The 15114-nt window shown below is 35.4% G+C and overlaps 1 protein-coding gene across 3 annotated transcripts in view; it reads left to right on the top strand.

Annotated features, from left to right (window-relative positions):
* LOC106078586 (PDF receptor-like) overlaps positions 1-15114 on the top strand; it is a 123100-nt gene that overhangs the window by 45833 nt on the left and 62153 nt on the right. For all 3 annotated transcript variants that reach the window (XM_056029398.1, XM_056029403.1, XM_056029411.1), the window contains exons 2-3: positions 14018-14050; positions 14666-14777. In XM_056029398.1, the coding sequence (XP_055885373.1) occupies positions 14018-14050; positions 14666-14777 (145 nt within the window). The remainder of the gene's footprint in view (positions 1-14017; positions 14051-14665; positions 14778-15114) is intronic.

The following is a 15114-nucleotide window of genomic DNA, read 5'->3' as shown; positions in this document are numbered from 1 at the left end:
AAAAGTTTCGTATCCTCCCATTAGATCTAAGAAACTAACTTGTAATCTCGCTTGTCGTTGATGAAGTCTTTTCAGTAAAACGATCACTTTGTCCTATGGCTAGAATATGATAGCGACAATTCTTGTTGTGTGGACAATGACAGAAAACTCCCATAAACAAAAGATTATTTTAGTTTAATTTTTTTTTAAATATGATATGATGTATTGAAGCCGAATGATACCAGGAAGTGAACCGAATGTCTGACTTTCGAAATGTCTGCGAAAATTAATTCAAATGTAATGAAATAGCTTATTCGGCAGTTTAATACTGACATATATACACTGAATCACAATAGGCCTACATGTATTTAACTACCTTTAACAGAAAAAAAAGTTCCTGCATCTCATAAAGACACTTGAGCCAGTACAATATTTTCTTCATTTCAAAATTATTTAAAAGATACTTTTTTCTTTTCTGAAAGCGAAAAATCTAATTTTTTAAATCACTTTTGCAAGCAGTTTTTTTTTCATAAAAATACACCACTTTCACAACTATTCACTATTTAATAGTAACAAACACGGAATGCTCTTTAGTAGAGGAGATGACTATTTACCATACCATTAGTATATTTATGCAATGGTTTTAAATTTTTTTTAAATTTTTTTATACAAATTTAAAAAAAAAAAAAAAAAAAAAAAGTTATATAAGTTCTGTCATACTAACTACTACATTTACACACAAAAAAATCTTTACTTTTTTTTAAGAGAAAAAATCCATTTAGTGTGCATATAAAATGGGCATAATTTAAAACAACAATTAATAAGTAGTTTTTCATATTATCGCGTGAACAGCAATGCTATGTGCAATACATAGGACACGTAACTAAAAGAATTTTTTTTTTAACGGAAATGTTTTTCTTGAGGATTTGAATAAGAGATTGACCCTTTACAAAACAATCAGATCAATTAGATATTCATTATAAGACATCAGTTAGGCCAGGCTCACATCCAACTTCACATTCACTTTCACCTATCCTTTGGTCTGCTGGACCGCTGGGGCACCACACAAGATCTGTCAACCTTCTTTCTCCATTCTTCTCTGTCATTTGTCTTTGAAAGAATTTCATTCTGATGTTCTTTCTGAAAATATTGAAACCTGTCTTTTTACCAGCCTGGGTGGGCCACTTCGGGGGCCGATTTAGAGTTTGTGTTTTCACACAAACTGTCTTTGTAACCTTGTTATTTATTGGTTCATTCATTGTTATCGACTAAAAATGATTATCCAAAATGTCAACTTGATCTGAGAAAGCGAAGTGGGAGAGAAAAAACAACGTGTACCACACGAAATAAGGGGGGGAAACTCCATTTATACAATCACATCTCGAATAAGAAGCCAAACAAAATAATTAATTACCAATACTTAATTAAGAAATAGTTTAGTTTTTTTTATATTGATTCATGTTTTGTTAGGTAAGATAAATAATTGTGTTTAGTTTCATATTGATCCGAGATTGGCTGTAGGAGAAATCACGTGCATAAAATTGTACACCAGACAGATAGAGTGAGTTGAGATAAGCTTTGTAAGAAATAGCTCTAGCACCGCGATAAGAAAGATCTACGTGTTATAATAGTATTGAGCAAACATTAAATCGCCGATGAAATGGTAGAGGTCATGGTCACCAAACCAAGGTTATATTGACATGTGCCATACAGTGTTTTTATTTAGAAGGAGGATTTCCCCCACTTTCTATGGTATTTACTAAACCAAAGTGGAGGTTGGTAAATAAGCTTCATTTTTGGACGACCATAAACAATTCAATAGCAACAATTTTTTAAAAACTAGATTACATTTTTTTTTAATCCGAAGGAAAACCCGTTCTTGATACCCCCCCCCTCCTTTTGTTCCCCCAGCAGGACGCAGGGTAAAAAAATAGGTAATGAAAGCTAAATGTGAATGCATGGCATTATTTCCAAACTCAAACTTCTTTGTTACGTTGAATTTTTTTTAAATGTTCCAGTGACTTAAACTCTGCTACGTCGTTAGTTTTCCTGGCTGATTCAGTCAACCCGTTCCATTCTTTAATGGCACCAGGGAAGAATAGGCACTTGTACGATTTGTCCTAGCATAAGGAATAGGAAATGTGCCACTATCTTTAAGTCTTTCTGTGTATTTTATTAGGTTTTGTATTTCTATTTGTAAGTTATGGTTTAGTGTTTTATGTATTATAGCTACTTTACTTTTTATTCTTCTGTCCTGAAGTGTCTCTAAGTTTAGTGATTTGACTAATGGAGTTACTCAAATCAAATTTGAACATTCGTTTGTTATTAATCTCATTGATTCTATTTTGTGTTTGTTCTAGCTTCTTTGTTTCATAAATTCCCCCCCCCCCGGGCCAATATATGTATATATATGTGTGTGTGTGTGCGCGTGTGTGTAACCTTCATACATTCTGACCCTTCATTCTTTCGGTAGACATTTGTTGTAGGTTCTTCCTGAAGTTAGTCGAAAAATTGTAGACTATCCGCCCTTGCCAGCAAAGGGGTCCGGGGGAGCGCTGTGAGCCCCCCTCCCCCCAGCGGGTTTCGCCGCCAAGCACTATTTCCGGTATTGAAAGCCAACAAAATGCACATTCTGAGGTATCTAACTTGCGTTATTTCAAAAACCTAATATACTATTCTTACTTATTTAGATCGTCCAGCGCCGTTCAGCGCCTTAAGCGGCAAGCTGCTTCCACAAAAATTTGTCCCTGTCAACGGCTGAAGCCTCTTTCCACCTGCTCTGACGACCTCCATGAAAGTAAGGCGCCAAGTTATCACTGTTTGCGCTTTCCTCCTAGCAACTCTTATTGTGTGTAATTCACTTTGTCGGAGAACTTGTCCCACAAACCTCAAGCGGCACTCTGTCACAACCTTACTTAGGGGTCGACTCCCAGTTCGGCATAGGATTTCCTTGATTGAGATCCGATCTCCTATAACTGTCTCCTAAAATCTGCCTTAGCCATATTCGTTGAGCCACGTATAGGCTTTCTCAATTTCGGCAGAGGACTATTCACAGCACTTTAGTAATGGAGCCCCGCCATTGGCCCCCGGGGGATTTTTGGCAAGGGGGTGCAAGTCGCCACTCATGTATCAAAGTTGTACCTGCAACTTGTTTTATTACAAAGAAAATTAAAAGAAATAGGGCACCACGCCCACCCCCCACCCCCCCTACCTATGCGATATTAAGGTCACAGTAAATACGTGTTTCATGAAATTAAAGAAAAAAAAAACGTGAACAAGCTATTTACCGTACACTTTGGTCAGTTTATCAGTGCGGCTCATGCATCCCAACGGTTGATCAAACAAAAAAATGCAAACGCTGCTAAAACTGTCAATAACTTTACTACTGCATTGCTTCTTGTCGCGATGGACAAGCCGACGATGAATGCTTATCTGGAAGCTCTGGCAAGGTTTTTTGCTCCAAGACAAAAAAAAATACTTTTATCATATTCTAGGTCTTTACTTAATATAATGATAACTATTAATTATATGTAAATGAAAACAAATCGTTACGACTAACGTGCAATAGAATATTACATATAGAATCGCAAGCGTACATGGTCGGACATTAACTACAGATTAGCTTGTTACAGTTTACAGGTAATTGATTTGAAGGTGTAAAAAACTAGCTAAAATTTGGCTACCCAGAATTCAGAGGGGTGCATGTGAATGGTCAGCCATCAATGCCTGATAAACCTAGGCTAGTCTAATACTACTGCACACTAGTGTTACCAGAGGAAGCACTACTTGTTCAGTTGCTGCTTAGATTTTAATTGATCTGATGGTGCAAAAAAGTGGCTAGAATTTGGCTCCTCAGAATCCAGGAAGGTGCAAGTGCACCCCTTTGCACCCCCCTGCGGGCGCCCATGAGCCCAGCCACTGGTAGAAATTAGTAAATTCTCTTGGCTACGCTTTTGGAATTAGATGACTGTAGTTTGCTTTAAATTTAATATCGAAAAGGGAAGTTTTATCGTCCAAATCATCTATTGGAGGTATTAAACTAAAAAATCTCTAGTTTTGTATTTTTAAATTAGAATTTACATTTAGAATAATATTGAAGAGAGAGGTTTTCAACTTCAAAACTCTATGTAGGAGGATTTTAAACTGAAAACCATCTGGAGGGGTTTTAAACTTTCAAAAAAGCCATCTGGAGGAGGGGGGTTTAACTCAAAACTCCCCTTGGATTGGCTACGCTTATTTTTGAGTGTGTTATTTGCTTTTTTATTACATTGAAGAGGCATTTTTTTGGCTTCAAACCCCGCTAAAGGGGGGTTCAAACTCAAAACTCCTTTAACTACGCTCATTGCATTTTGAGTTTGTAATTTGCTTTTTATTTGATACTGAAGAGGTTTTTTGTTTTTGGCTTCCAACCCACTGAATGGGGGTTTAAACTCAAAACACATTTTGGCTACGCTCATAGAATTTTGAGTGCGCAATTTGCTTTTTTTTTTATATTGAAGAGATATTTTTTAGCTTTAAACCCTGCTGAAGGAGGGTTTAAACTCAAAACCCTTTGGCTACGCTCATATAATTTTGTGTGTCATTTGCTTTTTTTATATTGAAGAGTTATTTTTTAGCTGGTTTAGTATTAAAATCTCTCCTAAAATAAACAAAGTCAAAGTAAATAATTAGTCACTAAATTCCGATACCCCCCCTTCCTGTGGGGGATTTATTTCGGGGGTGGGGGTTCACCCCGGCTACGCGCATGGGACGCATATTCTAACATTGGCTTAACTAAAGTTAAATAACACTTTAGTTTTATGTTCCTGCTTAATGTTTTAAAATTTCGTTTAATAAACCCTAAAATGGTCGCGATTATTGTTCCTCACTGTCACAATTATTGTTCCTCACTGTCACAATTATTGTTCCTCACTGTCACAATTATTGGTCCTCACTGTCACAATTATTGGTCCTCACTGTCACAATTATTGGTCCTCACTGTCACAATTATTGGTCCTCACTGTCACAATTATTGGTCCTCACTGTCACGGTTCATTTAATCCCTAGCCCCACCCTCCTTGTAACTGTGCTAGCTGGTTATCTTGAATGTAGCCTACCTTTCATTTATGTCTGTGAAATAAAACTGGTTTAGTGTGTGAAATAAAACTGGTTTAGTGTGTGAAATAAAACTGGTTTAGTGTGTGAAATAAAACTGGTTTAGTGTGTGAAATAAAACTGGTTTAATGTGTGAAATAAAACTGGTTTAGTGTGTGAAATAAAACTGGTTTAAGGTGTGTGAAATAAAACTGGTTTAGTGTGTGAAAGAGCGGATTTTTCCTTTTTTTTTCACAATGCTATACTTTTGTGTTTTACAACATTTGTTAATCTCAATTTTCAAACTTGACAATGAAACCTTAGTTCCAGTGACAGTGACAGTAGCAAGTAAATTGGAAAAAAAAAAGTAATTAGTCTAAGAGTACAAGGTCTATTGAAATGACTTTGCGACGTCTCACCCCACCACCCAAAGTCATAAGTCTCGCTACCGTCTAACGAGAACTCAACGAGATTATAATGTGAAGATTCATTTCCACCCAGAAGACACGGCATTTCCTTCTTTTTTTTTACGGGGCAAATTAAACTTGTAAAAACAAACAGAGTTGGAGGGAGACGGGGTTTCTAAGCGATGTTTGTATCAACTTATTTTATCACAGCGCACCATTGGTCGTGGGGTGTTCACTCATCGTCTTGTCATTGGTTGACCTCCATGGCCATCTTAGACTTCCCCTTTTCCTGACAAAACTATTTACAAACTCAGGCTAAGGTTGTGCCATTCCACTGGCCGTGACAGCCAATTTATCAAATGTATTTACATGTCCTAAAGGAAAGAAGCACTTACACAAGAAATACATGGAGATCTCTTTTCATTATAAGGTTCTCCATTATATTAGGAGACTTCCTGAGACATTTTTGTCCAATTAATGTAAGGACTTGCAATATAGTCAAATTTTGATTTTCTTTCATTTGTTAATCGCCTGTGTCACGCTTCAATCACATTTATGTTGTATACTATTGTCAATATTAATTATTATTGATTTTTTTTCAAGTGACTAAGAACATAAAATGTCTGTTCTTCTTGGTCTTAGATAAACATATTAATAGGTTTTAATATTGAGTTCTTTAGCGTCTTCTATGTACCTTCTTTACGTTAGTGGAGATGTGAGTTCTGACAGTTGTGTCAAGAATGTATTGTAAAGAGAAGTTTGTGTTTGATTTGTTTAACATTTAATTTATAAAATTAAAAAAAAAAACAATTTAAGAAAAACGTTCAGTTAATTAAAAGAGAAATAAAGTGAATAAAATAAATCAAGTATGAATTCACAGACCTATAAATATTATATCTAGACTGTAAAAAAGGGAAACAAATTCTTATCCGCGATTGATCAACTCACAGACCTATCTATACATGGGCGTAGCCAGGGGGGGGTTTTTGGGGTTCAAACCCCCCCCGAAATGAAATCCCCCCCCCTTGGGGGGGATTGGAATTTAGTGAATGATTTTTTGCTTTGATTTTGTTTATTTTAGGTGAGATTTTAATACTAAACCATCAATTGCCCTAGCACAACCAATGGGGTTTTGAGTTTAGAACCCCTTACCAGGGGGTTTTGAGTTTAAAAACCCCTACCAGGGGGGTTCGAGTTTAAAAACCCCTACCAGGGGTTTTGAGTTTAAAACCCCCTACTAGGGGTTTTGAGTTTTAAACCCCTACTTGGGGTTTTTGCAGTTAACCCCCCCCCCCTCACTTCAGCGGGGTTTGAAGGTCAAAAATTCCTCTTTAATAATAAAACCAAAAAAAAATTATACACTCAAAATGTTTTGAGTGTAGTCAAAGGGGTTTTGAGTTTAAACTCCCCTCCAGTGGAGTTTGAAGCTAAAAAGTACCTCTTCAATATAAATAAAAGCAAATTACTCACACTAAAATCTATGAATACACCCAAAGGGGTTTTGAGTTTAAACCCCCCGCCAGGGGGGTTTGAGGCTAAAAAATACATCTTCAGTGTAAGAAAAAAAGCAAATTACGCACTCAAAATGCTATGAGCGTTGCCAAAAGGGGTTTTGAGTTTAAACCTCCATTCAGAGGGGTTTAATGCTAAAAATACCTCTTCAATATAAAAAAAAAAAGCAAATTACACACTAAAATTATTTTAGCGTAGCCAATCCAATCGGGAGTTTTGAGTTTAAACCCCTCTTCTACAGATGGCGTTTGTTTAAAGTTTAAAACCCCTCCAGAAGGTTTTGAGTTTAAGATCCCCCTACAGAGCATTTTGAGGTGGAAAACCCCCAACAGATGATTTTGACTATAAAACTTCTCTTTTCGATATAAAATCTAAAGCAAAGTACAGTCACTTAATTCCAAGAGCGTATTCAAGAGTGGTTACACATTTTTACCAGTGGCAGGGCTCCCATAATAAACTGCAGTGAATAGTCATCTGCCGAAATTGAAAAACACTAAATGTGGCTCAACAAAGATGGCTAAGACAGATTTTAGGAGTCAGTTATAGAGATCGGGTTTAAATCAAGGAAATCCTATGCCGAACTGGGAGTCGACCCTTTATTAAGATTGTGAGAGAGCGACGCATGAGGTTTGCGGGACCTGTTCTCCGACAAATGAATTACGCATAAGAAGAGTTGCAATGATATCCTAGTACAACTTGACGCCACTCATTCATTGAGGTCCTCAAGGCAGGTGGGAAGAGGCTTCAGATATTACTAGTGACATATTTTTATGGAAACAGCTTGACGTCAAATGCTCCGAACGGCGCGGTAGGGTCTAAGTCAGTAAGAATAGCACATTAGGTTTTTGAAATAAACTTTTTAATAGCAGGAAAATGCAATGTAGATACCTCAGAATATGCATTTTGTTGGCTTTCAATACCAGAAATATTGCTTGGCGGCGGGGCTTCGCCCCGCGCTAGCGCTCCCCAGACCCCATTGCTAGTAATGGCAGGGAATCTACAATTTTATGGAAACAGCTTGACGGCAAATGCGCCAAACGGCGCGGTAGGGTCTAAGTCAGTAAGAATAGCACATTAGGTTTTTGAAATAAAACTTTTTAATAGCAGGAAAATGCACTGTAGATACCTCAGAATATGCATTTTGTTGGCTTTCAATATCAGAAATAGTGCTTGGCGGCGGGGCTTCGCCCCGCGCTGGGGGAGCGGTAGGAGCTCCCCCAGACCCCCTTGCTAGTATTGACGAGGAATCTACAATTTTCCACTAACTCATGGAAGAATCTATTCCAGGGTACAATAAACGTCTTCCGAAAGAAGAATGAAGGGTCAGAATGCAATAAAGATTATGTAGGCACACACACACACATAAATACATATAAAAAAAAAATTCGCGGGGGGGGGGGAGTCGGGAGGGGGGGGGAGAAAAAAAATCCCCCCCCAAACCCCCCCCGAAAAAAAATCCTGGCTACGCCCATGTATCTATATATATATAATATATATATATAAAGATAGAGATTGTTATGTATTCATCGCCGAACTATATATTCACGCAAATTCATGAAATAAAGCCATTTCCTGTTAATTCCCATTAAGATAATGAACGCACTACTTACATCGAAATAATTCACGTCTATTGATTTTAGTAATCTTATGTACATTTAAATACATTGACTACCTAGATAATTTTAAATTATGTATCTAAAAATTGCAAAATAATAATTAATAATAATAATAATGCTCAATTACTAGATCTAGATCTATGTGTTACATATATTAGGGTTGAAAAAAACAACTTTACTTCTTATAACTTCTTTACAAAACAACGCCTTGTTTCAACTTTAAAATACAATTTCACTTTTTTTTATGTTAAAAGATCTCCATGTCCAGTCTAGATATCTATATTATAAAGTAGAATGTGTGGAGTATGTATGTATGTATGTATGTATGTTACTTATAGACATCAAAACCGCTTGACCAATCTTGATAAAACTAGGCAGGAATGTTCCTTGGGTACCAACTTAGACCGTAGTGTATGTATTGTAGCCCTAAAACAAACTTAAGACCCTCAAAAAAATATAAAGTTGTCCGACTCTATTGCAGCTATAGTATTTTATGGATCTAGGCCATGTCTACAATGTTGACATGAGAAAAGATAGAAAGGATTTAGACCTAGATCTAATTTTAAGAAATACACTTTGCGCAGATAGTTTTTTACTTTGACACATGAAAATACAAAAGAAGATCCATTGATTTCATTATATAATAAAATTAACCTTCAATTTTGTGTTTCAAAAGCATTTTTTACATTAATTAGTTCCTTATATCTGTGATTACAGATTTCCTGACGAACATTCTTTCATTAGACAATTCCGTAATGAATCGCGTACTAAAAATTAATTCGTTTAATTGTTTACTTTATAATCCCATCCCTAGATCTAAAACTCTAATTCAACTCTAAGATGATAAAACTTCTCTTCGAACAGATAGTTTTATACTTTAACACATAAACATATTAATTAAAGTCCATTCATTTCATATTTTGATCAAATAAACATTCAAATTTGGTTTTCTAAAGCTACATTAGTTTACGAAAGCTGCGAAGCCGAGTTGAGATAGGCCTAGATCTATATTCATTCATGAATCGCGTACTAAACATTATTTCGTTTAATTATTCACTTTATAATCCCATTCATTTAACAAAGCTATCGCTCTTTTCGTTTTTAATAGATAAGAATGTATCGACTTCCTTCGGGTAAACCCATTTTCGCAAACCTAATTTTATTTTCGTAGCGAAAGAGAAATAACGTGAAAGGATCATTAGCTACGTTTAACATACATCTAAATCCAATCCACTAGATTATCCAAAAGCATTTTTTACATAAATTAGTTCCTGATATCTACAGATTTCCTGGCGAACATTCTTTCATTAGACATTACCAAATGGTTACACATTAACACATCTCTCTTCTGAGGTCTGAGTCTATTCCTAGGCCTAGGTCTAAAACTCTTACTGAACTCTAAGATGATAAAACTTCTTTTCGCAAAGATAGTTTTATGCTTTAACACATAAACATACTAATTATTGTCCATTCATTTGATATTTTAATCAAATTAACATTCAAATTTGTTTTTCTAAAGCATTTCTAATACATTCGTTCGCTGTTCGCTAAAGCTGCGTAGCCGTGTTGAGATAGGCCTGTATTCATTCATGAAAAAAAGTTCACGCATGCGCAGCACAGAACTCTAAATTAGTGTAGATTTAGATCTACGTCTACCTCAAGATCTACTTTATACTTTATACACATGAACATACAAAATTTAGTCTATTCATCTCAAATTTTAATCAAATATATGTAGGCCTTCAAGCAAATGTTTTAATTTGAAAAAAAAATGGATTTAATTAAGCCTATTAGCTATTTTGATTTGATAGCTTCATTCACACTATTTTTACATTGACACATTCGCTTTACTTATTACATTATTATTTCGTTTAATTGTTTACAAAACACTCTTAGTGACTATATCAACAGTAATGCGCAAATAAAGACCCGCGGGTCGCGGGTAACATATGTCTAGTATATATATATAGGTCTGTGTGCATCATTTACTATTTCCAACGTTCCAACCGGAACTATGTGCTCGACTTTTGTATGAGTTGTATACAACGACTCAAATATACACGTATGTATTCATGTATGAGTTGTATACAACGACTCAAATATACACGTATGTATTCATGTATGAAGTTGTATACAACGACTCAAATATACACGTATGTATTCATGTATGAAGTTGTATACAACGACTCAAATATACACGTATGTATTCATGTATGAAGTTGTATACAACGACTCAAATATACACGTATGTATTCATGTATGAAGTTGTATACAACGACTCAAATATACACGTATGTATTCATGTATGAAGTTGTATACAACGACTCAAATATACACGTATGTATTCATGTATGAAGTTGTATACAACGACTCAAATATACACGTATGTATTCATGTATGAAGTTGTATACAACGACTCAAATATACACGTATGTATTCATGTATGAGTTGTATACAACGAATCAAATATACACGTATGTATTCATGTATGAGTTGTATACAACGACTCAAATATACACGTATGTATTCATGTATGAAGTTGTATACAACGACTCAAATATACACACATGTATTTATGTATGAAGTGGTTACTGTTTAGTTTTGGCGAAAATAGTGGACTATCTGACTGATCAAATCAATGGTTTCCTTTACGTGAAATATACATACCTACATTATACAAATATATTTCTTTTTTCCTAGTACGCCGTAATGAAATCGTGATCGAGTGATCTATATTGTTAGTTGTATTCACCAGTCTCTTTCCTGTCGTGAGTTCGAGTCCTACTGATGCGTAAACATTTTTAATCACTTTTAAAAAACATACGACATCCGCCAGATCCAACAGTAGGTGGGAAGTGGAATAAAAGTGTACAAATCGGAATGTTGGATTGGATTGATACCGAGCGAGCTTTAGAAAATGTAAATACCTGCTCATTACATTCCTTTGTTCAATACACACATACACTTTTAACAGTTCATCACCACCTTGTAGATCAATAGAAATAGGACAAATATATTGATTTGAATAGTTTAGTTCCTCTTAGTTGAGACAAATCTAAACACATGAAGACATCACTGTGTGCTATGAGGCATTGTTTTACAAAAAAAAAGGACTGTCTATAGTATACACACAAAAAAACTGAATACTTGATCTGATAGCTCGACATAGATACAAAATAGTTTTAAAATCGCATTTCTGTCCACCGCAGCTCACTCTAAATTCAAAATAAGTTTTGGATAACAGTGATAACAGACTACAACTTGTATTCCCGGCGTTACAAATTTGTTAAAAACAAAACAAAAATACATCGCGGTCGTCACAAACACGCATACTCAGACACACATACAGTCTCTGATTTATTTCTTGAGAAGGTCTAGTTGACTTGAGACAGTTAGCCCTATTCTCATTTATTTCTTCACCATTTGAGACAGTTGTCGAAATAATTCGAATCTCAGACCAACATCTCGGAAATCGAATTTAATCTTAAAGCTTGGTTGGTCCTTATCTGGGATTCTGTACTCACGAGAAGGATGAGCAACAGAAATCAATCGTACGGAGTGAAGCGTTGGAAATAAATATTCTGTTCTTTGTATCGGAACGATATTGAAGCCTATAATTTTGGTTCTAAGCATAGTGTCTATGAAGTTACACAATTAACCAACATTTAGGAAGACATTGGTGTCCACGGTGTTACAAACATCGAATTCTTGGCGGCGTTGTTTGATCCAATCCCAAATGTAGTTGGAGAAATCTTAGATCACTTGAAGAGTTCTGGATTTGTTGGCGGTGGGACAGTTTATGTGGCAGCCATGTCATGTCTGGTCGTCACTTAAACTGGGGTTAGGGATAAAACATTGGCCAGTTTTGTATGTCAGACTCAAGATGGGAAATGGAGACTGCGCTGGGTCCGATGTTCTCATTATCAGGGTCGTTTGGAGGGTTAATGAAGAACGGACAGCGGACAAGATCCAGAGGTCTTTCCTGGATTCACTTTTTTTTTTTACTCTTTTTGATGAAGAAGTGATAAAAGGGGCTAGTTAATATATGTCATCTGCCAATGATCCAGTCTAGTCTTTATATACAGCTTCCATCTAGACTGGGTGATTAGATTATTTGAGATAAATCTTGGGAAGTAAATGAGGATCCAGTGTGAAGCACTAAGAGTTAACTTTCTTAATCTTACATGATTAGATTTTTTAATCATTCGAGTCTAATGAGATCATGACTTTGAAATCACTGTTTTAAAGTTAGAAGGAATAGAACGTGGGAGAGAGAGGGAGAGAGAGAGAAAAAAACGAAAAAGGGAGAAATATAATTTAAAGAATATAATATGATGTGTTTATACAGTACAGCTCTGTCAAATAAAGTCTAAGCTCCTCTGTTTCGCTTGTAACAAAATGGACAGAGAGAGAGAAAGAGAGAGAGAGAGATAAAGAGAGAATTAGAGAGAGCTAGAGAGAGTAGACAAAAAGAGAAAGAAAAAAAAGAGAGAAAGAGAAATTCTATTTTCTTGAATCAGACTTAAGCTAACAAAGTATCGGGATCTGAACCCTGCACTTTCCTGTTTCATTAGCAATCACATCATGTATGTAATAGGTTGACTTTTTTCCACCATGTAATAACATTAGTATTTTCTCTAGTTCACCATGGTATTCTGTACTTAAGATAACCCAATTACCCTAAGTACACTTCTGTCCAGCCATATTGACCAACTAGGTGTCAGTAGTGACGGTCTAAAACCGTCCACAAAGAGACAACCAAAGTAAACAGACTAAGTCGATATTACAAACCATTCAGTTGGTGCAGAGTTTATTCTTTACCGAGACCCTTTCTTTTTGTTGAGTTTAAAATCAACTATAGTTTGAATGAAAAGTATCAGATTCTTCTGTGTTAAACAAATCAATATTTATTGTATATTTCTTCTTCTATTCTAAGGGTAGAGCACTTATATCTATGTTCCCAATATTCTGTCTTATCTTTTTACAGAAGCGTTGATTACATGGCATATATGTGTTAAAATATCACTAGCTCGGATAACAAGAAAAGACTCCGCCACGAATAAAAATAATTTAAAGCAAAAGTAGTATTTAGCTTTCCAGGCTTCAGAAAACTTTTGACCTTCAAATGGAAGGGGGCGGACTTGACTTCTAGACATTTAGTTCTGTGACTATTTTTATCTATAACTTTTCTCCGTTTTAAAAACTTTCATTCTGAAATGTATTTCAGTGCTTTAGCTTTAATTGAAACTCGCGACTAGACATTGACCTCGACCAGCTAAGAAATACTTAGAAATACTTCGCTTAGAAATACTTAGAAATACTTAGAAATGCACAGATAGAAAGCTAGATAGATAGAAAGCTAGAAAAGTAGATGATTGATTGATTGATTTGTTGGTAGATTGCAGAAATTGTGTATTTTATTATCCACAGAATGAGACCAAGACGATATTCTCGGAGTCTCAGGTCAGTTTTAAACTAAAGTGTACTAGATTTATAAATTAATATATAACACATGTAGTATTATTGCAGGGATAAAACCATCAAAAAAATAAAATTATTGACTTAATTAAGGTAATGGCTTATTTAACAAATGCTCATTTGAGCTGAATTAATAACTATATCTTTAAGGTGCTTAGTGAATAATATCTCAAGAAATTAGCTGTTTTTTTTTTATTTTTTTTTTTTATTTTTAAGTGGAATTAAATTGTCTGAAAAAAAAATTTAAACTTTGGTATTTACCACAGATACATTACATGGTGATTCTCCAGTCAATTGCATCAGTTGGTGACTTTCCACACATCGACAGACACACACATTATTTGATGACTTTCTAACACACCGACACACACATTATTTGATGACTTTCCAACACACCGACACACACATTATGTGGTCACTTTCCAAACGAACCAAAATAAACTTTCTACTAAGTGTGACATGTACCTCCCCCTCAGTCCTCACCTATCAATTTTAAATCAGACATCTAGCAATGTCTTGGTCAATACTTTCTATGAAACAATAAGTTCGTTCATTCATTGAGAGGTCCATGCGACTCATTCTATTCTCACCTCATTTCAGATCAATGTGAACCTGTCCACGACAACAGAGTTCTCCATGTTCAGAGCTCCGGTCTTAAGGACTGCCGAGGCCTGCTTTAAGGCCCTTGGTCCGCTTGCCCACATGACCGATGGTAAGTTACATTTGAGTTGCATACCTTTATTGTATGAGAAATAGATCTAGATGTAAATGTGTTGAGCACTGATTTATAACTCCCGTAATACGAGAGGATTGTGTCTTATTCACAGAAACCCATCTTTGGTGGATAACTATATATAGCTAGCTATTTTAGTGTAACTTATTTACAGTATGTAGGAAGTTTTGATAAGAAATGTAATTGAAAGAATATACCATGATTGGTGTGCACACGTTATAAATCTGTCTAATAAAGTCTAAGCTCAGCTAAAAAAAAAGTAATGTAACTATTTAGTTGACAACAGTGTAGTCCTTTTAATATGGTGTCCTTGACA

This window comes from Biomphalaria glabrata, chromosome 1, assembly GCF_947242115.1.
Source record: "Biomphalaria glabrata chromosome 1, xgBioGlab47.1, whole genome shotgun sequence".
NCBI lineage: Eukaryota > Metazoa > Mollusca > Gastropoda > Planorbidae > Biomphalaria > Biomphalaria glabrata.
Note: the sequence above shows the minus strand (reverse complement) of the source record. Positions and strands in the feature narration are given on the sequence as shown.